The sequence below is a fragment of the Notamacropus eugenii genome, chromosome 1, assembly GCF_028372415.1.
Source record: "Notamacropus eugenii isolate mMacEug1 chromosome 1, mMacEug1.pri_v2, whole genome shotgun sequence".
NCBI classification, from domain to species: Eukaryota; Metazoa; Chordata; class Mammalia; order Diprotodontia; family Macropodidae; genus Notamacropus; species Notamacropus eugenii.
Window position 1 is genome coordinate 720,784,390 of NC_092872.1, and position 27,340 is coordinate 720,811,729.

Genomic DNA, 27,340 nt, shown 5'->3' on the forward strand with positions numbered 1-27,340 from the left:
TGGGGAATTATCTTTAGCACTCAGAGGTTAAGTAGTTGCTGAGGAGCACAGCCAGGGTGAGAATCAGGACTGGATCTTGACTCTCATGTCATCTCCCTGCCCATCAGTCCCTGTGGCCTCATGTTATTGCTTGTGCTTATATCGTTAATATCTATACCTGTGTCATCTATCTATTTCACCTATCTGTCATCTATACCTTCCATGTCTGTATCTACCTATTCTGGGAGAGGAAATGAGGACAGAGAGAGAAGAGTGAGGGCTGAGGATCCTTCCAGCTATTTTGGGAAACACAGGCCTGAGACCACCAGGGATATTTGGGGAAAGAGTGTAAGCCTTGGGATGTGAATTTGCTAAGTGCCAGCTCTCCAACTGAGTAGCCATGTGACTCTGATGAGATTCCTAAACCTCTCTGAGTTGGCAAAATGATGAGAGAAAAAAAGCTTTGTAAGAGTCAAGGAATCTCTGAGCATGAAGGGTTTGTTGAAGTCACCTTGACTTGGGGAGTCACATTACTCTCTCTAATGTATGAGTGATCACATGGGATTTCAGCAAAGAATAAATATACAGAACAGGAACTAAAGAATGACAGTTCAGCCTAGACAGAAAGGGAAGAGAAAAAGGAACAAGGTTAAGGAATCTTTCTCAGAAGAAAAAGGGTAGAAAAAGAAAAGAAGCAAGTTGGAGAGGAGAAGGGATTGTGAATGAAAGACTTTAGATATAAAGCTAACACTATAGGCAAATTAGAAGAGCAAGGAATAGTTTACCTGTCCAATTTGTGTAGAAGGGAGGAATTTATGACCAAACAAGAGATAGAGGACATTATAAAATGCAAAGTGGATAATTTTGATCATATTAAATGGAAAAGTTTTGCAGAAAGAAAGGCAATGCAACCAAGAATAGGAGGGAAGCAGGAAATTGGGAATTTTTATTCGTGTCTCTCATAAAGGCCTCGTTTCTAAAATATATATAGAATTTAGTCAAATTTATAAGAATACAAGTCATTCCCCAATTAATGAATGGTCAGAGGATATGAATAGGCACTTTTCAGATGAAGAAATTAAAGCTGTCTATAGTCGTGAAAAAAATCACTATTCATTAGAGAAACGAAAATCAAAACAACTCTTAGATACCACATAACACCTATCAGATTGGCTTACATGACAAAACAGAAAAAATTATAAATGATGGAGAAGGTGTGGGATAAGTGGAACACTAATCCAGAGTTTGTGGAGTTGTGAACTGATCCAATCATTTTGGAGAGTAATTAGTAATTATGCCCAAAGTGCCACAATAATGTGCATACCCCTTGATCTAGCAATACCACTTCAAGGGCTATATAGCAAAGAGACCATCAAAACAGGAAAAGGGTCCATATGTACAAAATTATATATAGCAGCTCTTTTGGTAGTGGCTGACAACTGGAAATTGAGGGCATGTCCATCAATTGAGGAATGGCTGAACAAGATGTGGCGTAAGACTGTAATGGAATACCATTGTGCTATAAGAAATGATGAGCAGGCCAACTTCAGAAAAATTTGGAAAGATTTCTATGACCTGATGCTGAGTGAAATGAGCAGAACCAGGAGAACACTGTACACAGTAATAACCACATTGTGTGATGACTGTGCTTGGTACAGTTGGCTCTTGTCAGCAACGCAAGAACATAAAACAACTCCAAAAGACTGATAATGGAAGCTGTTTTCCTCATCCAAAGAAAGGAATATGGCGTCTGAAGGCACATTGAAGCGTACTACTTGCTCCTTTTTTTGTTTTCTTTGCTTTTTCTTTCTCATGGAATATTGATGTGGTGTAAGAAACAATGAGCTAGCTGATTTAGAAAAACATGGAAGATGCTATTCACCCTCAGAGAAACAGATGATAGGAGGAAATGAGCATGATATGACCTTACATATATGGGTACGAGAATATATGTGAATATATATGTATATATATACATGTTTATAGACATCTAAGTACATACATATGTATATGTTATATCTACATATAGATATAGTTACATATCCACGTTCAAGTGCAGCATTGCAGCCTTCTTTGCAGTGTTGGGAGAGGGAAGGGGGAACACAAAGTAAAAAGTACACAGCACATAACAAAAGTATAGCAAGGAAGCAAAGCTGGGTAGCTTCAAAAAATTGTGTAGTATTTATCAACTAGGTTTTCTTGAAATGGAAATTTATTGTTTTATATTGAATCTTCTCTTATGGTCTACTGTGTACATGGCAATTCTCTTTCTTTTCTCATTTTCTATTTAAGTTTAAAATTAGAAAAAAAAAAATAACCTACCCTAAAATAGAATAGGGACCACAGAAGTCAACTAAAAGGGTAAAGTTCTAGGCATTCATGGTCATGGTGGATGTCAGCGAGCCAGCTAGGGTGAGCAAAGTAGTAGAGCAAGACCTCATAACTATACAGAAAAAGTATAATTTGCCAAATGCTCTGCATTAGGCCTTTTGACCCTCACAACGGCCCTGGAGATGTAGGGGCTCCTATTAGCCCCTCTTGGTGGTGGAGGAAACGTAGGCTCAGAAAACTTCTGGGGTTATTAAGGTTCAGGGGAAAGGTGGATTCAAATTCACTTCCTTGTGAACTGAAGCAAAGCATTCTATTAGTATCTTAGCAGATAAATATTAGAACTGATTCTGGAAAGGAACATCCCTGGGCTACACAGACTCTCCAGATCCATGCACTCTTAGCTCATAATCATAGGAGCACTCTTTTAAGACGTCTATATCATTCTTCTTCCCAATGCTTGCTTGAGACGGACAAGATTCTAGCCACTCAGACACACACAAACACATATGAACGCACACTTATGTGCACACACATGGCTTTACCTTTCTTCTCTGGGCCTGGGAGTGGGCTTTCCCCCAGTCCTTGTACTGTTCCCATACCTAACACACACATCTCAGGATCCAGGACTTTCTTTAAGATTCAACTCAAGTAGGGCTTCTTCTGGATCCTTCACTCAGTTGCCCACAGTAATAAAATCCTCCATCATGAAAAAAGGAGGGATCATTTAAATTTAACAGCTATGTGCTGCTCACCAGCTCCCATTAATTGGTCATCCAAACAGCAGAGATGTGGAGGAACTATACCAACAGGGTTATTTCACGAGCCATCTTCAACCATCACTGAGTAAACTACGGAATGACTGCCTACCAATGTCTTCCCGTCTCACAATGACTCCTACAACCTGGACCATGTTTTACCCTTCTATAAAACAAGGCACCACTGTCAGTTCTGGTCACAGGTTCAGGCTCATGAGATCCTGACCCCTCAATAACAGAAATAGGCTCTTTCTTCTGTCTGTGGTTCTATACCCCCCCTCCACACACACACACACACAGTACCAGAGAAATCTACTTAAAACGTAGGTTACACTCATATCATGGGTCTTCCCAATAGAGAATGTGGAAAGCTAGTCAAGGTACCAGGTAAATTAGTCGAAAGACCACAATCGAATTCCTTTACCTAAAAGACACACCCATTGCAAAAGGATCCCAAGTGTCCATTGAAAAGAGCCTTGAAGAAGGAAGAGCAGTAACACATTTCGCACTATTGCACTCTCTGAAGGTGGGGGGAATTAAACATCAGAAAGTGAAGCAATTTGTAGGAAGAGGAAATGGACATTTCCTCTCAGCTTTGCACTGTGGAAAGATATATCTAAATTTTGGGGCAAGCCTGATGGGGAATTGGGCTGGCTCTCCCACATATTGGCTATCTTCTCCAAGTGTAGACTTACAGAACTCTCCTCCTACCAGTCAGCACTGTGTGAGGTGCCCAGTGACCCTGAACTTCTCAAATCCCAAGCAGGCCCTTAAGGTGCAGAAATCAACCTCAAGAGCACATCTCAGTTTTCTAAGAAAAGAAAAAAACCCAGACTAAGACCCACCTAGGTATGATGTAGGTTTTCTGTACAAATACACAGATGCCATGGTGCCAGGGTGGGAGAAAGGTCTGCATTTTACCTCTGGTTCCCCCAAAGGAGGGCTCCATTAGGAACTCGTGGGCGGGTGACAAGCAGAGAGTGATCATCAGGAGAACAGCTATTTCATTACAAATTCCAGCATCTCTTCATCTCATTTTCATAGATTCCTCAATCAAATCTCAAGGAGCTTATTAAATGGTTCCCCTAGATCACAGAGTTACCATGTGACTCAGATGAGAATTTTCTGGATTCAATATGAGTAGCCTCTTGCTACGAAAACACAGCTTTCTAAATGCTACAGTCTCCCAGACATGCCAAGCGGCCATGGGTGATGGAACACAGTGGTCTCAAAAGAAGTCCAGTTGTACTTTACCCAAAGAAAAGGAAATATACCTCAGGAATCTGAGATTAGCAGACTTTAGTGGCCAACGGGTAAGGCTCCACTGAACTTGCAAAGTCACATTTACAAAATATCCCTCCTTGTCTACTGTCTACTCCCATGTACTCCAACATAACTCACCTCGGTTCACAATATGCTGCCAAACTTGCAGACGGGAAGACTCATGGGAGTCAGGGATGGTCATTCTCAATTGGTTTTTTGTTTTGAGGGGACAAAATGAAGTTCCATCAAGAACAATAGACAAGAATGTAGTTTTATTGGAAGGCAGTGGGGGAGTCTCCAGAGAGGGTAACTGCTGGATGAACTCTGAAGAATATGCTGTCCTTCTCTGTCCAGGCCCTGGCCCCTTTTACACATGGCTGGGAGAGGAGGGTATTAAACTGGGAAGCAGCATCCAGTGGTGTGAGCCCTGCCTGTTTGCCTTAAATTCTTAAAATCCTCATTCTTAAACCACTCCTTGGGGGTCTGTTATTGGGTCAACCCCACAGGAAGAGGATGCAGATGGGGAGACTTGTCAATGGAGCCAGGTTTACTGATGAGCATGTCCCGCAGGTTTATCATCTGAGGTTGGAATGAAAGTTACAAAAAATTCCCCTTCTTTTTGTTTTACAAATTCCCTATCTGTCTGTCCCCCTAGAAAAGTCATACAGTTGGCTAATACTAGATGAATAAGGCCCAACATCCTCTAAGAATATGGAATGTCTGAGGCTGTGGCCTGGGGAGAATCACCTCCTCCCTAGAGGTGAGGCACTGAGCAGGCTGGGGAAGCTTTTGTTTGTGGCTGCAGGACTGTAGGAAACAGGAATCATTGTATTTCCAAGAGTAATTATTGGCAGCAAACACTGCCTCCACAGGACTGGGGGTGAAAGTGAAATCTGTCCCAGACCCACTGCCAGTGACCTGGGCCAGGACTCTGGAATGCAGCTAAGAAGCTTCACAGATCAGCAGTTTGGGTGACCTTCCTGACTCCTGCTTGCACCAGGTCATCCACTTGCCAGTGCTGGAACCGGCCCTGTCACACGTTGTCACTCTGTCTCCTGGAGCCACAGACAGGGAGGATGGACAATTTTGTGGAAAACAATGAATCCCCAAATTTCTGGCAATCTATTGTTTTTTTTTGTTTTTTTAAATCAATTTTTGACATCAGCTATGTTTTCCCACAGACCTCTCAAGCATTTTTATATTTAGTTTTTATTGGATGGCCTGGTCCTGCTTGTCAGCCCATCTGCCTTCTGCACTCAAGCTTCCTCACCCACTGGATCCAGGGAACCTTAAGTTTCATTTTATTTGGTTTTCCAGTGATAACCTTTACACCAGAGGCTCAGTCTCTGATCTGCTGTGTCTTACCCTGAGCCCAGAGCAACAAGAGCCAGAGGAGCTGACAGGGGGAAGTCATCCTGTCCCTTGGAGATCTTAGACAGAGGACCCTAAGCCCTAAGACAGGCAGGACTCATCCTTTATATCCTGAGCAGAGCCTGTGAGAGCTCCCTTGGGTATGTAAAAGAGCCTCAGGTCGAGTATAAGCCTCATCTCAGGGTCCTGTCAGTCAGACTAGGTCACATCCCCTGAGGTTGTTCCTGGGGGACATGGCTTCCTCTTTTATGTCCTTGAATTTGTGAACTCAAGAACATAGAGAAGTTCATGTTTTGTGTGTGACACAAGACTAGTTGCTGATACTTGTGGATAAGTGAGAGAAGGCTCCATCTGTGCACCAGGAGTAGATTCCCTGTAACCAGGACAGAACTCCAAGCCCTGGACAGGTGGTAGAGATGGCAGGAGCTCAGGGTCCCTCCTCTGACTCTCCTCCTGCACCTTTCCCTATACCTCTCCCAGCTAGAGAAGCTAGGAAGTCAAAGAAACAGTAAGGTAGGTCTAGCCAAGGCTGGACAGGCCTTGAGCCCGGGTACCTGAGAAAAACCTGGATTAAGGGACCCAGACAGTCCTGACATAACTATGTCTTAAACCCAAATCACTCTGACTCCCACTGACTGCCCTAGAATCAGTCCCAGTCCAAGCCTCTGGGGCCCTTGTTTGGGTTGTGATGGCTCAGAGTGAGTGTAAATAGCAATCATTTCTGCTCTGGTAAGAAACCCTGAGAGTCCTTCCCTCCCAGACTGATTTTTTTTTCTTTTTTTGAATAGCAAACGACAGCATATTTTGCTTCAATTCTTAAGAGAACTTAAATCACTAGATCGTTCTTACTTCAGACAAACTGTGACCTGGGCAAGCCCTTTATTTAAAGAGAACAAGGTATCCCACTGCCTCTGGAGCAATTCCAGTCATTCTGATCTGTATCTTGCCACTGGACCAGATGGCTCTGGAGGACAGAGTGAGGTTGGTGACTGTGCAGGGCCCTGCTCACTGAAATCCAATTCATTTGCAAGTCAAGACATCACCCTTATGATGTCACTGGTACTCCAGGAGAATGAAGGACAACCTGTCAGTACAAGAGCAATAGTGCCCTCTCCTGGTTAGAGGGAGAAGGGACAGGAGGCCTTCTTCACGTTCCTCATCCTTTATCCAAGATCCTGCAACAAGCATTGTTAAGAGCTACAATGAGCAGATGTTTTCACTGCTGTCCTTAGAGTCCTTAGGGCAACCCTTGTCATGGGAAAAGAGAGAGAGTAGACTCAGCACCTGTTACAAACGTGTACGTTTTTTCTGAGGCCTGAAGCCCACGTTTTTAATGCATAAGCTCTGCATTGTGGGAAACTTGACAGCAGGAACCCACCACATGAACTCAGAGAAGAGCTATTTTTCTCCCATGTTGACTGAAAGTTTGGTTGAAGGAGAGGCAACAGGCCAAATGCAATAAGATAACAGAATTTGACAAAGTTTCCATTGAATTTATGAACCAGGATGTCTGTTTTCTTTACCACTAACATGCCATAACATATTACATGTCCACAAAATATTAAGATAAGGAAACTATCCCATTATTCAGAAAAAGTGTCTTGGGTTAAAGGTCTCTTAAGAGGTGTTAAGTGAGCCCTATCTGGCTTTTGGTGACGTAGGAAAAGGCATTCTCTGAATTTGCTTCAGAGAGAACAAAGAGATTATTGAAAAATTTATATTAAATATTATAACCTGACACTAGTTTTTTAGGTAGCACACACCTTTCTGGTCTCCATGTACTAAGGATCAGTGGCATCAGCCTCCATGTTATTTGTCACACATGAATCTCCATCTCCTGATGCTGCATATTCACTAGCTTCCACCACTGCCCCACCCCCAACCCCAGCCCATTCCTTGAGTGCTCTCTCTCCTTGTCTCAAAGTTTCCTGATTTCACCATATTCCTTCAAGAAGCCTTGCTTGGTCCATTTTCTGTTTATTTCTTCCAATTACCTTGTATGTAGATTTTATGTAGGAAACAAGGAATCAAATGGTTTTTTAAGAGTCTGCTTAGTGCCAGGAACAAGAACTTTACAAATATTATCTCCTCAGATCCTAACAACCCTGCTAGGTCCTAATGATCAGGGAAATTTGAAACCTTAAAAGGAGATCCTTGAACTTCCTCACATATTTCAGGAACCCAGTATCTGGCCCACTCCAGCCCACCGGGATTCCTGAACACTTTCATCCCATCTAGGCTCCTGTCTCTAATTCCAGACAACCTCAGAATACTTGCCACTGCCAGATCCCATCCACATCATCTCCTAGTCTTTCTGTATAAAAATATCAGTGTCAAACTCATCAAATGCAGATTCCTCAAATCTCGCCCACTTGTGTTGGTGTCACAAATAGTGCAGACTCACCAGGCATCTGACTGGGTTCTATTGGTGACACAATAAACTTGCTGCTTGGACTGAAAGGTCTCACTGGTTGAATTCTTTTGAGGACCACCCCCACCTGTGCCCTTGGATTTCAGGATTCCTAGAACACCTAGACTGCAAGACTGTCAACTCCATTTTACAGTGGAGAAAAATGAGGCAAACTACTCAGTGTCTGAGGCAAGATTTGACTGATTCAAGGCCAATCAACCTATCCCCATTATTTCCTAGTGATTATGCCTGCTCTGGGTGTGGGGGTCACGTAATTGTTTGCAAATTGTCTATTTTCTTTCTCCATTCTGGAGAATTGCAAGAGCCTACCTCTTGCCTAGAAAAGATCTGGTGTTTAACAAAAACTTGTTGACTTAAATACTTGACCAAACCCTTTAGAATGTGAGCTCCCTGTGGGGAGGGGTACCTTGATCGGTAACCCCAAATCCTACCACAGAGCCTGGCATGCAATCTGAGCTTGTTGAATTGACATGATGGAATACCTGGACAAGAAGGATTGGAGTCATTTTCTCATTTTCTGCATTCCAAGATCTGACTATCAGTTTTATTCAAGGAAGGAGAACCATTTTGAACTTTTTGGAGTCTATTCAGAGTGAATTTGTTCAAAGGTGTAGGAACTGTCATACATATTACTCTAGGTGGAATTTCATAATTTTCATTATCAGTTGCCAGACAAATTCTCATAAAACTTGGATATTATAAACAAACTTGCAAGCTCCCCCTCCCCAAACCTTTCTTGACCTGTGAACAACTTAATTACTCAGTAAAACACTTCACTACTTTAGAATTAGAAAACCTCTACTTTAAGCAACTTCTGTCCCAGGGCTGATAACATTTTGTAACCTAAAGCATTTGGTCAGGCCCCAAAAAACTCCCCAGAAAAGGAGAATCTCTGTCTTCTCTGCTTTTCCCAAAAGCTAAGTTATTACTTTATCTTTTAAAATATATTCAATTAAATACTTAGCAGTTTGTGAACATTGCAATCACATTCTCCAGCAGTTTAATTCATCATATCACAGCATCTAGATCAAAAGAGAAGCTGATTTCCTAAGAATACAAGTGCGTCACCCGCTAGGTATGATTTTTAAAGTTAATATCACTTATCAAATATTTCCCAAAACTACAATAAAATTTTGAAGCATAACAAAAGTTACATTACAGATTTAAAACAAATTTTATTGTTTTGGAAAGAATAACTTAAAAAAAAAAAACTTGCTCACATTGAAATGACATCAATTGCATTGAATATATTTTCCAAATTATCACCTTACATAGAAAGCATTTGTCCAGCTGTAATTTTAACACTCTAGATGGACTGTTGTCTTTTAACAAAATATTTATAAGAGAACATTTTGTTCCAGCAAAGAACAACCTGAGTACCCATCAACTGGACAATGGCTAAAGAAATTCTAGCGTATGAATTCAAAGGATTATTATTGAAGAATAATGACAAACATCAGGATTTCACAGGAAACAGCTGTATTTTTAGGGAATTCATCACAGTAAGTAATTTTGGATGTTTAATGAGGTCTCTTAAACTGCAAAATCTAATGAGATCTTGGACAAGAGACTTAATCTTGTTAATTAGATCCCTAAGTTTTATCTCCAGCAAGATTTTTCCAATGTATACTTAAGTACGGTTCAAATCCAAAGAAAACCATTCAATATCACAGTAACAATTCTATCTTCCAACCACTGCCTCCAAAGAGGCCAAAGTTGCTCAGTTTTATGAAATCAATAACTCTAAAATATTCTTATAGGGAAAAGATGTGGGAGGGTGACATTCTATACAATTAGTCCAAACATGATCTGGAGCTGACTGAGGCTCAGATCCTAAATTTCTTACAGCAAAATTCAGACTCAAATTTAAGAAATCAGGGAAAACCATTAGACCCTAAAGATATGATCAAAATAGCATGGCTTACGGATAGGAACTGGAAGTGATGGACAGATTTTGGGGATTAGATGTGGTAGACAGAGTGCCTGAAGAGCCACTGACAGTGATTCTTAATATTGCACAGGAGGCAACAATTACACATCTTTCACAGAAAAAGAGCAACAAACAAAATGTCTGTCTGATGAGGCCTTACAAATAGCTGAGGAAAGAAGGGGAAAGTAAAGGGGAGATTTCCCCAAATAATTTGTGAGAATAGCAAGGAGAGATAATGGTTCCTTAATTGGGCATTGCAAAGAAATGGAAGAAAACAACTGAATGGGAAAGACAAGAGACCTTTGCAAGAAAATTTGAGCTGTCATGGGAGTATATCCTGAATATATGGGCATGGAGACTTCTATGGACAAGGTCAGGCACTCACTTGTCTGGGCTCTTCCAGATTCTCTTGAAAACAACCTTGAAATAATGACTCAGAACGAATTTTGGAGCAGTGAACCACATTACCTGTCTAGGACAGCTTGAAAGGTAAACAGGAAAGGTGTCTCACTACAGTGGGAGAGTGCAGTTAAGTGAGGAAGCCAGTGACAGGTTTCACCCTAGGATGCCAAAACACATGTTAGGGAAGACATGAGAAACCTTGGGGTTCCTGAGATAAATTCAATCTCTTTTGGGGGCTTCATGCACTATATGAAATATACTACGTCTAGTGAGGTCTGTGCTACAGGGAGAAAACATTACTCATTAATTAGATCCATATATTTTATGTCCAGCAAGATTTCTTCAATGTACACAATGGAATACACAAAAAATCATCAGATGATTACCATCCTACCATTATTGCTTTTATGAGGCTACCTTGCATTGTGAATATTGTGCAGTCTACTGACCTGCCTCTTCCAGGTAAATGGGGGTCCTCATTAAACACATTCATAAGTCTTTTCTCCACTAGCAATCCTTGATGTAAAGGAAGAGATGATCTTGGTTGCAGACCTTTCCAGAGTCCAGACAGGGCTAGATCATAAGGTGAAATTTCTGATGTCTACAAGCTCTGTAGTGCTTGTAGAATGTCTTTCCACATTCATTATGGAAATACTTTCTATCCCATGTGAATTCTGATAGGAAATATCAGAATAACATCAATAATGACTTTAGCTTGAACACTTTTCATATTGATTGACTAATTACATGTCTTCTAGAATGGATTCTCTCATGTGAGAGAAAACAATGTTTCTCCCATATAAATAAACAATTATTCAATTAGGACAAAGCTTTATTCCCATCTCCTCATTCAGAAATTGGCCAGTGTAGGTAACTCAGTCCTTGAAGGGAAGGGCTGATGATCACATGAAATCTTGGTCAAGACCTGGGAAAATTTATATCAGACCAAAATGTAAAGGGATTTTATTACAGGTGAATTCTGGCCCATTGCATTTTAGTGAAACCGTTCTGAGGGGAATTGTACCCCTCTGGTCTAGACTGCACTAAGTAATGGTGATCTGGCGACAAGTAAGTCCCCCTGTCCAAAACTGAGTCAAGATTCAGGCCCCTCCCACTCAGTCCCTCATTAGAATAAGCCCAATTCTCATAATACTCATTCTCATTAAAATTTAAGTAATCAGCATTGATTTATGCCTATAGGTAACTCCCACTTAGCTAAGGGAATATAAGTTTTGAGAGGGCTCCATGATTCATGTTTCCTTGGTAAGAGATAGCTAAATGACCATTGTTTTATAAATTATAAACAAGCCATGATTAAATAATTACCTAGAAACGATGTCTCCTCAAATTTGCTTTCATCAGATTTGTATAATAACGTGAGAATGTATATAAAAGCATCAATCATATTATATATCTATCCAGTGTGAATTCTATTATGTGCAGCAAGTAGGAAGTCTGGTTCTGAAAGCCTTTCCACACTGATCACATTCAGGGTTTCTTTCCAGTGTGGATTCTCTGGTGTAAAGTGAGGTGGGAGTTTCGTGTGAAAGCTTTTCCACATTGATTACATTGATAAGGTTTCTTTCCAGTGTGGATACTCTGATGTGCAGCAAGACTGGAATTCTCTCTGAAAGCCTTTCCACATTGATTACATTGATAAGGTTTCTCTCCAGTGTGGATTCTCTGGTGTACAGTAAGTCGGTAGTTTTGTCTGAAAGCCTTTCCACACTTATTACATTCATATGGTTTCTCTCCAGTGTGGATTCTCTGATGGGCTGCAAGACTGGAGCTAGACCTGTAAGTCTTTCCACAATGATTACACTCATACGGTTTTTCCCCAGTGTGAATTCTCTGATGTGAAACAAGTATCCAGTTTTGTCTAAAAGCCTTTCCACATTGATTACATTCATATGGTTTCTCTCCAGTGTGGATTCTCTGATGTGCAGCAAGATTTGAGCTGCTTGTGAAAGCCTTTCCACATTGATTACATTGATAAGGTTTCTCTCCAGTGTGGATTCTCTGATGTACAGTAAGTTGGTAGTTTTGTCTGAAAGCCTTTCCACATTGGTTACATTCATATGGATTCTCTCCACTGTGGATTCTCTGATGTATATAAAGATTTGAGCTGTATCTGAAAGCCTTTCCACATTCATTGCATTCATAAGGTTTCTCTCCAGTGTGGACTCTCTGATGCAGGATAAGATCGCAGCTGTATCTGAAAGCCTTTCCACATTCATTGCATTCATGAGGTTTCTCTGCAGTGTGGATTCTCTGATGGGCTGCAAGACTGGAGCTCTTTGTAAAAGTCTTTCCACATTGATTACACTCACATAGTTTTTCCCCAGTGTGAATTTTCTGATGTGCAGCAAGTAAGGAGTTTAGTCTGAAAGCCTTTCCACATTGATTACATTTATGTGGCTTCTCACCATTGTGGATTCTCTGATGTACATCAAGACTGGAGCTAGAATGGAAAGCTTTTGCACACTCACTACATTCAAAAAGTTTCTTTCTATTGTGGATTCTCTGATGTGAAACAAGTAGAGAGTTTTGTCTAAAAGCCTTTCCACACTGATTACATTCACAAGCTCTCTCTCCAGTGTGGATTCTCTGATGTGCAGCAAGATTGGAGCTGCTTGTGAATGCCTTTCTACATTGATTACATTGATAAAGTTTCTCCATATGGGTTTCCTGATGTAGAGTAACATGGCCTTTAAATCTGAATGCATTTCCACAAGGATTACATTCATAAGGTTTCTCAACATTGTGGATTTTCTGATGTTGAGTAAGATTGGAGCTCTGTAGCAATTCCATTCCATGTTTATCATATTTATAAAGTTCCTCTGTAGTCTTGATGCTCTGATGTACAGCAAGACTACAGGTGCAACTCCCATCCTTTCCACACTGACTGCATTCAGGAGATTGCCTCTCACTATCAATCATGTGATGAATAAGGAAGGAGGAGGGTTCACTAAAACGTACATCACATTCATGAAGATCATGTGGGTTCTCTCCAGTATGAATTTTTTGACAGTAAATCAGGGAGGACTGTTGACTCATGCTTTTCCCACAGTGATGACAACCATAAAGTTTATCTCCAGGGTGAACTTTCTGAAATACAGCACAGATTTGGCTCCTAATGAAGTCACAGTGACCATCACTCGTGAGGTTTTCTTGCTGTGTTTCTTTCACAGAAATACTTAGCTTTTCAGTAGTCTCTCTCTTTCCAGGTCTAATCATTCCTTCTGCAAAAAAACAAATCGTGAAACATATTTACAGAGACACAGGTACACACACACACAATTATAAACACTTCCCTCCAGTGGAAGAAAGTAAACTGATCTATATGACACTTCTTCAGGTAAAGGTAAAAGTCTTCCCAGTTAAATTGACACAATCACAATGTTTGAAAATGCCACTACTTCAGATCTGCAGAATAACTTGACTTGGAAAGACCTTCACAGACAATCACATTGGATCTTCAGAAACACCTCTGAAACTGGCAGACCCAGAGTTCTTGCTACAACCTCAAATCAGGCCATGAACTCTGAATGGCTGAGTTACCTGAAAAGTATCCCTGCAGATGACATTAGATCACCCACCCTGCAATTGGGCATGTTCTGTTCACAGAACTGGATGGCCCTTTTCCATGGCACTTTCGTTCAAATTTTTTTGAAGAAAAAATGTTTTCTTTTTGCATGCTTGACTTTTTTCTCCCTCTCTTTGGGTCTTCCTATCACCTGAGACACAAAAATATTGAAATTAGGCCAAATCATAAGTGTACTTTAAACTCCAGGGAAAAGAAAAGTCAATCAATGGAGGTGGCAAACTTAACTGTTGCCTTATTGTAAGAAACTGCCATAGCAACTGCCAGCCTTGAGCAATCACAACTGTGATGAGTCAACAGCCAGCAACACTGGACCAGAGACCCCACCAGAAAGATTAGGACTCACGGAAGGCCCAGGCACAGGTGGTTTTATTACCAACAAAATATTGTTAATTAAAATATGTACTCTGAAAAAACAAAATAGTATTGTGCATGCCATAGAAAACAGTATTTATAAACATAAATTTTATATGCACTGAAAAACCAAAAATTGAAGTGACTCACTTGATTGCAATATATGCTTTACTGCAGAGCTCTGGAACTGACTCTGCAGTATCTCTGAGGTGCACCTGGATTTTTTCTCACTCTTGTTTTAATTTTTAATCTTTTTTCCCCTATTTCTACTCTCCTTAGTCTATTATTACATTCACTCCTTGAGTTCCCCTTTATTCCACTGTATCCCATTGAACTAGATGTCTTTACACTCCCAAACACTCTCCTTTCTCTGGATTAGTTAAGAACAAGCTTCCTGATCTATTGTTTCTTCTCCACCATTTCCATGTTCCTCTGACAGACTGACAGCTCCTTGACCTCAGGGACTGCCTTTTCCCTTCCTAAAACTTGGTGAGTTGCCTAGAAAACTGAAGGTGCTTAATCCATGCTTATTCACTGACAGGACCCATGGTTGATGCTAGGCCCCAGCTTCTGCCTCAATCCCTATATTCTGTTCTCTGCCTTACTTGGCAAATGCAGACCTGTTTCTCACTCTTTCATTTTATCTCCTTTTTGTGTGAACTTTGTCTGCTTCTAAACCTGATGGGAACTGAGCATGCCCAGAGAGAACACTGCAGAGACTCTTTTTAGGCTCCTGAAGCATCCCATACTAAGGGACACCTAGGAATTTCTAATTAGCACTTGGCCAAACTGAGAGTGGCTGTCAGCCAATGAATCTGGCCAACAATTCTCCAAGAAGGGGCCAAAGATTGGGCCTTAGAGATCAAGGGAGGGACATAATTTGATAATTTAGGTAAAGCATATCCTTGGATAAATTCTAAATGAGGCAACAACCTTTGCTTGTACTTAGATGCTACTGAATGGAAAGAGAAAATCATAAATCCTGCTGCCTGGGTCAACTACAATTTTAGGGTATTTAAATTCAGGGTGGACCTCATGGTGAAAAGGATATCCTTTGAGTCCCTTTGGGTAGTTAAGTGGTGCAGTAGCGACTGATTAGGGAGACTTATATTCAAATCGAGCCTCAGACACACTTACTAGAGTTGCAACCCTTCCCAAGTCACTTAGGGCTCTTTCCCTTCATTTCCTTGTCTATAAAATGAGCCTGAAACACAAATGGGAAATCACTCTAGCATCTTAGCCAGGAAAACCCCAAAAGAGGTCCTAGTGAAACAGAAATGACTGGAAGGACTGAAAACCACGACCTGACTCCCTATCTCCCTCACCACAGCAGCTTTCCCAGTTCTTTTAATTCTTTCCCAAATGTCCCTGATTGCCTCTCCCATTGTCCACCCCTCTACTCACCTTCTCAGTGAAGAAATGTGCCTTCTATTTTTTCTTTGAAAAAATTGGATGCTTATCAAGAGCTATCTTATCCTCCTCATTTTCCATCCATGAAGTGACTTTTTGTCTTTGACCTCACTGTCAGATGAAATGATCCCCCTGCTGGCTAAAGCAAACTCCTTTCCATGAATAAATCATCCCATTCCAGGACATCATCTTCCTCAGTATGCTGCCCCTCCAGCATTCCTTTTAATCACTACTTTCCAGTCTCTCCCACACTAATGACTATTTCCCTACTGCCAGAAACCATTTCTTGCTAATGCTCAAAACATGACCACTTGATCCATTCAATCCAAGAGATATTTTTCCATGATCTTTCTTCTATTTCTTGGCTAAACAGCTGGAAGTGCCCACTTACAAGTGGAGTCGCCAACCCTTTTCTCTAAAATTCTCAGCAGTCTAGCTCCCACTTTCATTGTTCAGCTCAAATTCCTCTCTCCACAATTACCAAAAACATCCACGTTGTTAAATCCACTGGTCACTTCTTCATCCTCACCTTTCTTTCCTTCTCTACAGCTTTTCACAATCAATCACCCTTCTTTTTCTCTCTCACTCTCCCTGCAATTTAGTGACACTAATATCATTGTTCTCCAAAACAAACTTATTCTCTTTCTTCCAGCCCTCCCATCTTCCTACTTTCCTAATGCTGTCCAAGGAATCCTCCCATTAGAGCACATTCATAAATGAGGTATCATGCCTTCCTCATGGAGTTTCACAAACACTTCTGTCCCACATATTCAATCTGCTCCTATGTCCTCTGATTGCACCCAGATAACATCACTCCCATAACACCCCCTTCTCTCCCAACACTTCTACTGTCTTGGTTCAGGTCCTGAACACCACACAACAGAGCTATTTCAAGAAAGTGATACTTGTTCCAGGTGTTCCAAGTCTCCCTCCTCTCCAGTCATTCCACCACTCCCTTACAAAGACCATCTTCCTAAAGTTCTTGACTGACCATATCACCACATCCTCAACAATCTCCTGGGGGTCCCTAGGAAAAGGATCAAATACAAAATCTCTTCTAAGGCTATTAATCACCTACCCTCTCTCTTTACATACCCCTCCCTTATTCTTCTAAATTTTCTTTCCCTTCACATCCCCACCAAACATGCTATAATCCACTGGTATGAGGCTCACTTTTATTTTGTGAAGGGGACACTCTGCCTTCCAAATGTTTCGGCTTTCCAAGCCATGTCCAGACATGGAATGCCATCCCGGCTTCCCTGAAGCCCCAGCTTGGGCCCACCTTTCACAAGAGGCTTTCCAGTCTTCCTTCACTGTAGTACATTTCCTCTCTCAATGAGATCTAATCTGTCTTGTCCGTAATCGGTTTCTACATGGTTGTTGGCATGTCATCTGCCCACCCAGTCTGAGAAGATCAGGAGAGCAAGGAATGTTCCTTGCATCTCTTTATGTTGATTAAGAGTGGGTATGGAACTTAGCAGCAACTTTCTAAGTCTTCACTGATGAGAACAATGCCTAAGAAAGAAACCATATTTAAAAGCCTAACCCCCTTTTGCACTTTCAGGGAAGTTCCATGCCCCCAAATTCTAAACAATGCATTTTTTTTAGGATCATAGATTTATCAGTAGGGGATAGCTTAATTGCACGGTGTCTAACTTCCTAATTTTACAGAAGAGTTAACTGAAAATCAGTGGGGTTCAGTGACTTGTGCACAGACTCACTGCTAAAGTCTGAAAAAGAATCCCAATTCAGGTGTTCCTGCCCCCACATCTAACACTTGCTTTGCTACAACACCAAGAGACACAGCTCTCATGTGCCTGCTTTTTCCTCACTCACCTGGACAGCAGGTCCTCAGGCCTTCTTGTTCCAGCATCATTGGCACCTCCCTTTCCTCCAAATAAGGAACCAAATATTCTCTGGGAACTGGAAGCCCTGATAATGTGGAAAAAGGAATGAACATGGAGACATACTTAGAATTTAGTTCTCTTTCAGGAAAACAGAGTACATACAAAGCCACTCCATTTTGAGAATTGCTCCTTCATGTTCGCAAACCTCTGGCTTATTCTTCCATTAATGGTTGTAATGCCAGTAACCAAAAAAGGATATGCCAGATCAGCATTGAGCTCCAGCAGATTAGAGCTTGATAGATCAGCTCTGGCTCTGCCTCCTCCTCAACTCCTCACCCCATGAAACCTATAAAAACCTGGTTACTGTTCATTCAGTGAGTCATTGCTCTTCTGGTGAGATTCTCCTTTTGGGGAACTGAATGAACCTTAGGTACTCAAATTTTAACACTTGGCCAGTCTCTGATTCCTGCCATTGACAGGGGCATGCAATCAAGGAGGAAAAGATGGTGGCCAAAAGTGTTTAAACATGATTTCCATAGCATTCATTTTTAAGAACTTTGGGGAAAGGTGGGGGAGAAGATCATGGAGCCAATGGAGAATCAGAAAATTTGATCATGGTGCACCTTCCTCAAAGGAGGCACTCATTGCAGAATTTCATTATCTAGAAATTAGAGGCGACTGGTAGTGAAGTAGGGCAAGGTCTGGGAATAGACTGAGAAATGCCAAAGATTAAATCCCCCCTCAGACAGTTTTTAACTGTGTGTCTGGAAAAGACACTTAACCTGTGTTTGCTTCAGTTTTCTTAAATGCCATTTGGGGATAATGGTATCAGCTAATAACATTATATTGTAAAGAAAGGACATAACACAACAGTTGATGAACAGCAGGTGAATGGGAAGGATTATTTCCCTCTGTCCTTTCCCACCATCTGTACAACATAGTGGATGCAAATGAAAGAAAGATTAAGGACAAATGTGTGACACTTGGCACAATCAGAAACTGAGAGTTACAAAGTGATGCTTCTCAGAAAGAAGGATATCCTAAATACTTGGCCCATCCCAAAGAGGAACAGGTTACAGAGAAAAGCAGGCCAAGCACTTCTCAGGTACTTGGCAGACAAAATTAATATCCAGGGAGAGGTTGGGCTAAATAATCCATAGGATTAGTTCTATATCTGAGATACTTCAACACTGACCTACCTCAGGCTACCTAGAATTGCCATGAGACAGCTGCAGTAGCAACAACAGAACATACATGTTATCTTCATACCATGTACTGACCTTCTAGAGGAAAACCAGGCAGCAGAAGGACCCTGTCTCTTGGACACTGGAGACCAGCACATTTCCCTTTCTAGTAATAGATAAATGCTCCAAAGTCAGCACACTGGAAAATGAAGATATTGCTTTTGGTAGCAGACTCAGAGTGGCCAGGGAAAATGTCCTTACCCAAGGAGAGTAGGTTGTGGGCATTCTCCAGCATGACTGCCTTGCAAAACTTCTTCTGAGGATGGTCTAATAGGTCCCATTCCTCTGGGGTGAAGTCCACAGACACATCCTGAAATGTCACCAGCTCCTAAAGCATCAAGAGCCACAAGATTGAGACCTGAAAGACTCCAGAATTCAGGCAGTCTAACCTCACCAAGTGAGAAGAGGAAACTGAAGCACAAAAAGGGGACTGAACTAAAAGTCTTATCCTAGTTCAGTGAGAATCAACATTTAAAACCATAGTCATTGAGCTCAATGAAAACTTGAGAGAAGTATTTGATGTGTCTTTTTTCTGTGAGATAGAAGCACCAAAGGAGGGGAGAAAAGTGAAATGTCTTCCTTATCAGAACTGACAAAAATAATATTTTATCAACAATATTCTGTCAGGTTTGTGAGAAGTTGGCAAGTAGAATATATTCTGGGGTGTCAGGCGGAGAATGTTTGCTATAGAAAAGAGAGGGAAGAGAAAGAAAAAAATCTGGTTAATTTCCTGAGAGCCTGGAATAAAGTCTTCTCTAGATAAAAGATGAAAAGGATTCATAAGATATACTAATTACAATCGAGACTGAAGTGAAGGAGATGAGACTTTCCAGCCAAGTGAAGGAGAATTCTCTGTTATTACAGTGTGTCTGGGGCTGCCCTTTTTATAATCCGTCATGGCTAAAACATCTTATGCCTTTTACTTATGATAGCTTTCATTTGTCAATAAGTTATTATTTCCTTATTAAAGTATTTAGTTTTATAGTTCTTCATTTTTGTTGTTCTTTGTGTTCACAGCAGACCAAAACTGCATCACTATGTAAGGGTTCAAGTACAATGTGTCTGACCATGGATGATCAGACTAATAGAGGCCAGAAGGCTCTATCATAGGTTGGGAACAAATAGTCCACATGAATATTTGGGGTGGAAATGCCTCTCAATTTGCACATCTCACTATTCTTTTGAAATACTGCAATTCCGCTTTGCTAGCACAGCACAGCATGCACGTTCTTTGATGTTGATAACCTATGCTGGGTGGTCCTTTCACAGTCTCCCATGTCCCACCACTGACTCCAAAATTCTTCAGAAAGACCTTGGGAATATGGCCTTGTACTATGTCTTCTGACCACAATGAGTGTCTTCTTTGCATAAAACAGTCCTTTAGGCAAACATCGTTTTGGCATTTGAACAACATGGCCAGTCCATCAGAGTTGTGCTCCCTGTTGTAGAATGTGAAGGACTGCCAATCTAACTGGAGAAAGGACCTCAGAGTTCAGTACTTTGGCAGGAGACCTTCAGATTCTCCCTAAGACAATTTAAATGGGATTCAAAGAAGATTCACAATTTTTCCACTTGCTACACTCAGTGGATGGTGCCATGCTAAATGGTGGACAATCTCTATTTTCTTTTTCTACATTTTTTGAAATATTATTTCCCTCTACTACACATTATGTTTTTAATATTTGTTTTTAAAATTTTAGAGTTCCAAATTCTATCTCTCTTTCCCTCTATTCCTTCCCCCCCTAATTTAGATAATAAGCAATAAGATATAAATTGTACATATGCAATCATGTAAAACATTTCTGTATTAGTAATTTTGTACAAAAAGACTTGGAAAAAATAGAAAAAGAATGTAAGAAAAAAGGTGAAAAATAGCATGCTCCAGTCTGTATGGCAAACAGTATCAGTCCTTTCTCTGGAGACAGACTTTGGCATTAGTCCTTTGGGCATTTTCTTGGATCACTGTATTGCTGAGAAGAGCTAAGTCACTCACAGTTCTTCACTGAACCACACATATTGCTGTTACTGTATACAATGTTCTCCTCGTTCTGTTCACTTCAGGCTGCATCAGTTCAAGTAAGTCTTTCCAGAATTTTCTGAAATCATCCTCCTGGTCATTCCTTACAGCATAATACTATCCCATTACAATCAAATACTAGAGATTGTTCAGCCATTCTCAAACTGATGGGCATCTCTTCAATTTCCCACTCCTAAGCAATGCAAAAAAGAGCTACTGAAAATATTTTTGTACAAACAGGTCCTTTCCTCATTATTTTGATGGCTTTGGGCTATAAACATAACAGTGGTATAGTATTTATTGGATGAAAGATTATGCACACTCTCCTAATTTTGGGGCACAGTTCCAAACTGCTCTCCACAATAGGTGGACCAAATCATAACTCCACCAACAGAACATTAGAGTCCCAGTTTTTCTACATCTCTTCAACCTCCATCATTTTCCATATTTCTCATATTAGCTGATCTGGTAAGTATGAGTTGGTGCCTCAGAGTAGTTTTAACATAGCACGTGTCTAATACAAGTTTAGAACGTTTTTTTCATGAGTATAGATAGGTTTCATTGAATATTCCCAAAACTGCCTGTTCATATCCTTTAATTATTTATCAGCTGGAGAATGAAGTATATTTTTAAAAATTAGAATCAGTTCTCTATAAGTCATGAAATAAAGCCTTTATCAGACATACTTGTTGAAAAAAATTCCCTAATTCTCTCCTTTCCTTATAATTTTCATAGTACTGACTTCCTTTGTGCTAAAACTTTTAAATTTTATATGGATTTAATTTAATTAAATTTTCTGTGAATTATGGATTGTACAGTTGTATTATTCTCTAGAACTTGTTTGGTCATAAATTCTTCCCTTATCCACGCACCCATGGAATTTTTGCTAAAAGTAACTGTGGACTAGGGCAGAAAGATATTACAAACGTGTAAAAAGGAAGAAACTATCAATACAGCCTTTCATTCTGTAATAAAATACGAATGGAAATTGCCTCAAAGACAACAAAAGTGTCAAGCCAAATGCAGACTTAACAACAATATTTATACATTTAATTCTATAGTAATGAAATGATGGGGACAACTGAGGGCAGTGTGGATAGAATGTTGGAACTGGAGTCAGGAAAATGAGTTCAAATTCAGCTTCAGTCTCTTACTAGCTACGTGATCCTGGCCAGGGCTTTTCATCCTGTTTGGGTCAGTTGCCTCATCGGAAATATGAGTTGGAGAAGTAAAAACCACTCCAACATCACTGCAAAGAAAACCCCAAATGGGGTCACAAGGACTGGGACACGGCTGAATAACATCAATAATAACAACAACAAAAATGTGGAGGTCACGTTTCACAGCAGAAGAAAATAACAAAATTCATTTGGAAAAATAAAAGAACTACAATAATATCATGGGGAATGATGGAAACAAGTAAGAATAGGGGAGGAAGAGACATCGAACTATAGTAAACAGCACTGATCATCAACACTATGTGCTACTGGGGGAAAGAGGGAGTGAGAGAGAGAGAGAGGGAGGGAGAAATGAATGGAACAGATTAAACGAGGGAGACTCAGAATCATTAGAACTGAGTAACTCCATGTTTGGTAAAGTGGACAAAAGCCTGATTAAGGAAAAAATCCATATTTGGCTAAAAAAAAAACCACTGCTGAGAAAAGCAGAAAGCTGTCAGGAAGGAAATTAGGAATAGACCTGCACCTCATACAATACTCTACAATACATTCCAAATGGATGTTTTATTACTGTTCAGTTGCTTCAGTCTTATCTCACCCTCCATGGCCACATTTGACGTTTTCTTGGTACAGACCTGATACACTAAGAGGGTAAAATAGAAATTGAAAGAATCCACCAATCATCTCCTAAAAGAGATCTAAAATTTAAACTGCCAGGAATATTAAACTCCAGTGCTCCCAGTTCAAGGAAAAAAAAGAGTACAATCAGCCAGAAAGAAGTAATTCATATGTCAGGGAACTACAGTCAAGCTAACTCACAGGTGAGGAACTTATACATTAAAAATAATCGGAAGGTGTGGAATAGAATATTCACCAAGACAAAGGAACTAGGATGGTGACAGAGAATCATATACCCAGAAAAACTGAATATAATCCTTCAGGGGAAAAAAATGTTCATTCAATAAATAGAGGACATTCAAGCATTCCTAATGAAAAGACCAGACCTCAATAAAACTTGGGTCTTGAAATACAAGACCCAAGAGAAACATCAAAAGGTAAACAGAGCAAACAAAAGAGATTCAATAAGGTTAAAATGTTTATATTCCTACATTGGAAGATGATGCCTGTAACTATGAAGACCTTTAGGACTATTAGGGCAATTAAGAGCATTAGAGTATTTGAAATTTTACTAAACTATATTTGGAATTACACTATAAAAGGGGTACAAAAATAGGAATGCCTTTGATCCAGGAATAACAATATGAAGCTGCTATCCACAAAAGGTTTTTTCAAAAGATACAAAAGGACCTGCTCATACTCTTTCTGGGGGGGCAAAGTACGGGAGATTGAGGAGATGCCCACTGATTGCCTTTACAAGTTGTAGTATATGACTGCAGTGGAATACTACTGTGTTACAGAACATGACAAGCAGGATTTCAGAAAAACCTAGAAATGCTGAAATGAACTGAAGGAACTTAGCAGAAAATAATAGCAATATTGTATGATGAACAGCAGTGAACAACTTAGCTCTTCTCAGCTATATAATAACCTAAGACAATCTGAAAGGATTCATGATGAAAAATGCTCTCCCTCCTCCATAGAAAGAATTGATTCAGAATATAGACCTAAGCACACTAGATTTCACTTGCTTTCTTTTTAGCACAATTTTTTTCCCATGAGCTAATATGAAAATGGTTTACATGACTGCATATGTAGAACCTATTTCTGATTACTTACCACATGGAGGAGGGGTAAGAAGAAGGAAGCAGGTAGAGAACTGTGACCTCAGAATTTTGGAATAAAAATGTTTTTACATGTAATTGAGGGAAAAGGAAGTATTGTTTTAAAAAAGACTAATAGCCAGTGGCAGCTGGGTGATGCAGTAGACAGAGTACCAGACCTAGAGACAGGAGGATCTGAATTCAAATTTAGCCTCAGACACTTACTAGCAATGTGACCCTGGGCAAGTCACTTCACCTTGTTTGTCTCAGTTCCTCCTATGTAAAATGTGCTGGAGAAAAAAATGGGGAAACACTCCAGTATCTCTGCCAAGAAAACTCCAATGTGTCAAAAAGATTTAGACAAGACTCAAACAACTGAAAAACAACCAATAGCCATTCCCCAATAGATAAATGGTTAAAGGATCTGAACAAAATGTTATCAGAAACAACTGCCAAGAATTCCTACCCATATGAAAAAATGTCCCAAAACACTAAGAAAAGTAAACCATACCACAGAGAACTGATCTCACACTCGACAAAACTGACAATAGCACCAGTCAATGATGCAAGCGTTGTGAGAAGGTGGGCACACAAATATATTGTGGATGGAGCTATGGAAGTGGAGAAGATCATGCAGATCTGAGTTCAAATGCTATCTCAGACAATGACATATGTGACCCTGTCTGATAACTCATTGAATCTGCTGGCCTCAGTTTCCTGTGAAAAAAAGGTAAGAGCAACTACACTATAGGGTTGTTGTGAAGATGGTCAAAAGTAGATTTGGGGGACAAAGGAAGACACTCCACTGGGTCTTTGCCTTTGAGCCCTACGCCTCTTTGATAAGAACTGAGTGTCTCCTTTAGGACCTCCTTTTTTCCCAGTATAAAAGAAAACTCCCAGAATTTTAAATAGTTCCCCAAACTCAGTCCCTTCTTATATCCTCTCTGACAAAAGAAGTACCAGGCCTTTCATAAACGCAAATAAAGTAATAGCTAAAGAAGGCATTCTTTTCTTTGGCCTGGTCCAAACAGCTTGGGGAAGGGCCTTTGATCATGGGAATGTGACCCAAAAGACAACTTAACCGGTCTACTTGACTCTGCCAGATTTTCCAGAAACACAGGACCAGAGCATGCAGGAGGTCAGGAACACCTCAGCCCCTCCTCATGGTATTTACTCCTGTCACCCCTCACTGGCCCCTCAGTATATCCTTCATGATGCCCAGCTACAAGACAGTGTGCACCAGACAGATGAACACACATCAGACCATGGAGAGTAAGCAGAGCATCCTGTCTTCCAGGTCTGCCAGGGAGAGCTTGGCCAAAGAGGCAAAGGGGGTGGAGGGTGGGGCAGTTCTAGGGACACATGGGTAGGGGTGGTAGCCATGCACACAGGAGCAAAGACAAGATCCCTACAGAACAGAGAGGAAGGAGTGAAGAGGTCTTAGGATGGGAACAATTGGGGGTGAGGGATAGTTAGTGATTGTGATGCCAATATGCCATGGATTAATTCAAAAGACACAGAACAGGATGGTGGTGTTAGTATGGTTTTCAATTTCCCCCCCTATTTTTGTAAAGGAACAATCCATAGGGAGGGGATTGCCAGCCTCACAGACAATCATCTTTGTCTACAGAAATGTCCTCTGTGGGGGTCAAGTCTGTAGAGAGAGTGCACTCACCTGGGGTGGGGGTCTGCAGCTGCCAAGGGCCATTCCTTCTGGCTCCACACTCTCAGCTTGGGCCAGGCTTTGGTCTTCTACAGACAGCTGGGGAGAGAGAAGGATCCTGAAGCCTAGAGGTAGGGTCAGGCAGGACAAAGTTAGTCCCACCGTCTCCTACTACTATTCTTTCCCCTTCCTTTCCCCCATTCTTATTCAGATAACAAGGGGCAGAAGGTACTTGGGATCCCACGTGGAACAAGAGCAGTCAGAGCCTCAATGGCTACGGAATCAGAGATTTCCCTCTGACTGGGTCCAGGACATGAGCAGAAAAGGGCAATCCAGCTCCTGACCTTTCCCCCACCCCCACCTAGACACTGAACAATCCTCTCAAATATCCTGTATTTGTGGCCCCCACCCAGAGCAACCCTTCTTAGTGGGTTACCCTGGAATCATCCCAGGCCCCTTCTCCTTTACCTCAGGATCACCACAGGCAGCCTGCCACCCCTCAAGCCCATCCCAAATCTTCCCACTGTCCTTTCTTTTTCTCTACAAAGTCAGCGTTGACCCAACCAAACGGGCAGGTTAAAAAAACAATCTTCCCCTCCTCTCTTGGCAACACAATCAGCCTAGTCTCTGAATGAAAAATGGCCCGAGGGGCCCAGTTCTTGGAGGCAGATCCAGGCCTTCACGCGGGCGTTTTCAGGTTCACTCAATCCTTCCACTTTTATTTCACTCAAGGCAGGATTCCTGGGTCCCTGACGGTGAGGTGTGAATTCTGTGAGAAGGTGACAGAGTCTTAAATCCGGGGGTTGAGGGGGCAGCCCCAGACTCTTGAGAAGTGATCGGGAGTCTGCAAAAGAGTTAGAAGGAGGAAGCTTGTCCAGGGACCAGGCTGGGGGGAGAGGACTGGTCCAGGGGGACCGGGAGCTAGACTCACCACAGGGTCAGAGGGAAAGGACGAGATCCAGTGGGATGAACAGCCAGCAGGTCTGTGAGGGGCTGGCTCACACCCACCTGGCACCTGCACCCACAGAGATGGCCTCCAGAAGGCAGAGATCTCGGGTCCAAGAGAAGACAGCGTGACCCAAGATCTGAGGAAAGAAGGCAGAGGGAAGCTCCAGAAGTAGGGTGGAAGGCAGAGAAATCTGAGCACAAGTTCCGGTTTTCAGCCAGCCCACTCTGGGAGGCTCCTCCCAGCCTCTGAGGCTCAAATTCAGGCACTCAGGACCCTTCCTCCCTCTCCGCCCCAAGCCCTGCCCTCCATCACCTGGACCATCCCTCTTCCGCCCTAGATTCCACCCAGGCCTCCAAACTGCACCCCAGAGCTCCTGTTCCACCTGGACCACCCCCCACCAGGCTGGTCATCTCTGAGGGCTCCTCCTCCCCCATCACCCTCCCACGTGTTTCTTATTGGAGGAAAGATTCAGGACTTTAGGAGCCGGGAGGGGGAGAACCAGGCAGAGGTGAGCTGGAGATTTCCAGGGAGCAAGGGATTCCCCGGCTACGGAGCTTAGTTTGAGGATGGGGCTTGTTCACAAAATGCAGGCAGTCTGATTAGCACATTCGCCTAGTTTGAATTAGAATGTAGCTTATTTAAAGTCAGATCCCAGCAGGATAATTGGGATGTTCGACCAGCTCAGGATAATTGGGATGTCCGACCAACTCAGGATAATTGGGATGTCCGACCGACTCAGGACAGATCCACCCTTAAGGTGAAGTAGACTTAAAATTCAGCATTTAAGGTGCTGACCTGAACTATTTTCCCATTTGCTTTTCTGCCTCCTTTCACAGAGGACATCAAGGCCAAGAGCCCTAAGTCACTTGCCCAGGGTCCCAAAGCTAGTAA

General features: G+C 41.5%; 1 protein-coding gene across 12 annotated transcripts; it reads right to left on the bottom strand.

Moving 5' to 3' along the window:
- Positions 1 to 9,285: 9,285 nt before the first annotated feature.
- On the bottom strand, positions 9,286 to 26,757 carry LOC140521722 (uncharacterized). Of its 12 annotated transcripts, none has more exons than XM_072637062.1 (6): positions 26,509 to 26,757; positions 25,969 to 26,344; positions 25,513 to 25,599; positions 19,123 to 19,249; positions 17,667 to 17,762; positions 9,286 to 13,704 (listed from the first exon to the last, which is right to left on the bottom strand). In XM_072637062.1, exons 3-6 carry the CDS (start codon positions 25,543 to 25,545, stop codon positions 11,951 to 11,953), a joined length of 2,010 nt encoding a protein of 669 aa, XP_072493163.1. In that variant the 5' UTR covers positions 25,546 to 25,599; positions 25,969 to 26,344; positions 26,509 to 26,757; the 3' UTR covers positions 9,286 to 11,950. The 12 variants fall into 12 exon arrangements, with proteins under 12 accessions (XP_072493163.1, XP_072493139.1, XP_072493148.1 ...); XM_072637038.1 differs by having other exon boundaries at positions 25,513 to 25,625; XM_072637047.1 differs by lacking the exon at positions 26,509 to 26,757 and adding an exon at positions 26,432 to 26,502 and having other exon boundaries at positions 25,513 to 25,625; positions 25,969 to 26,269.
- Between the last annotated feature and the right edge of the window lie 583 nt (positions 26,758 to 27,340).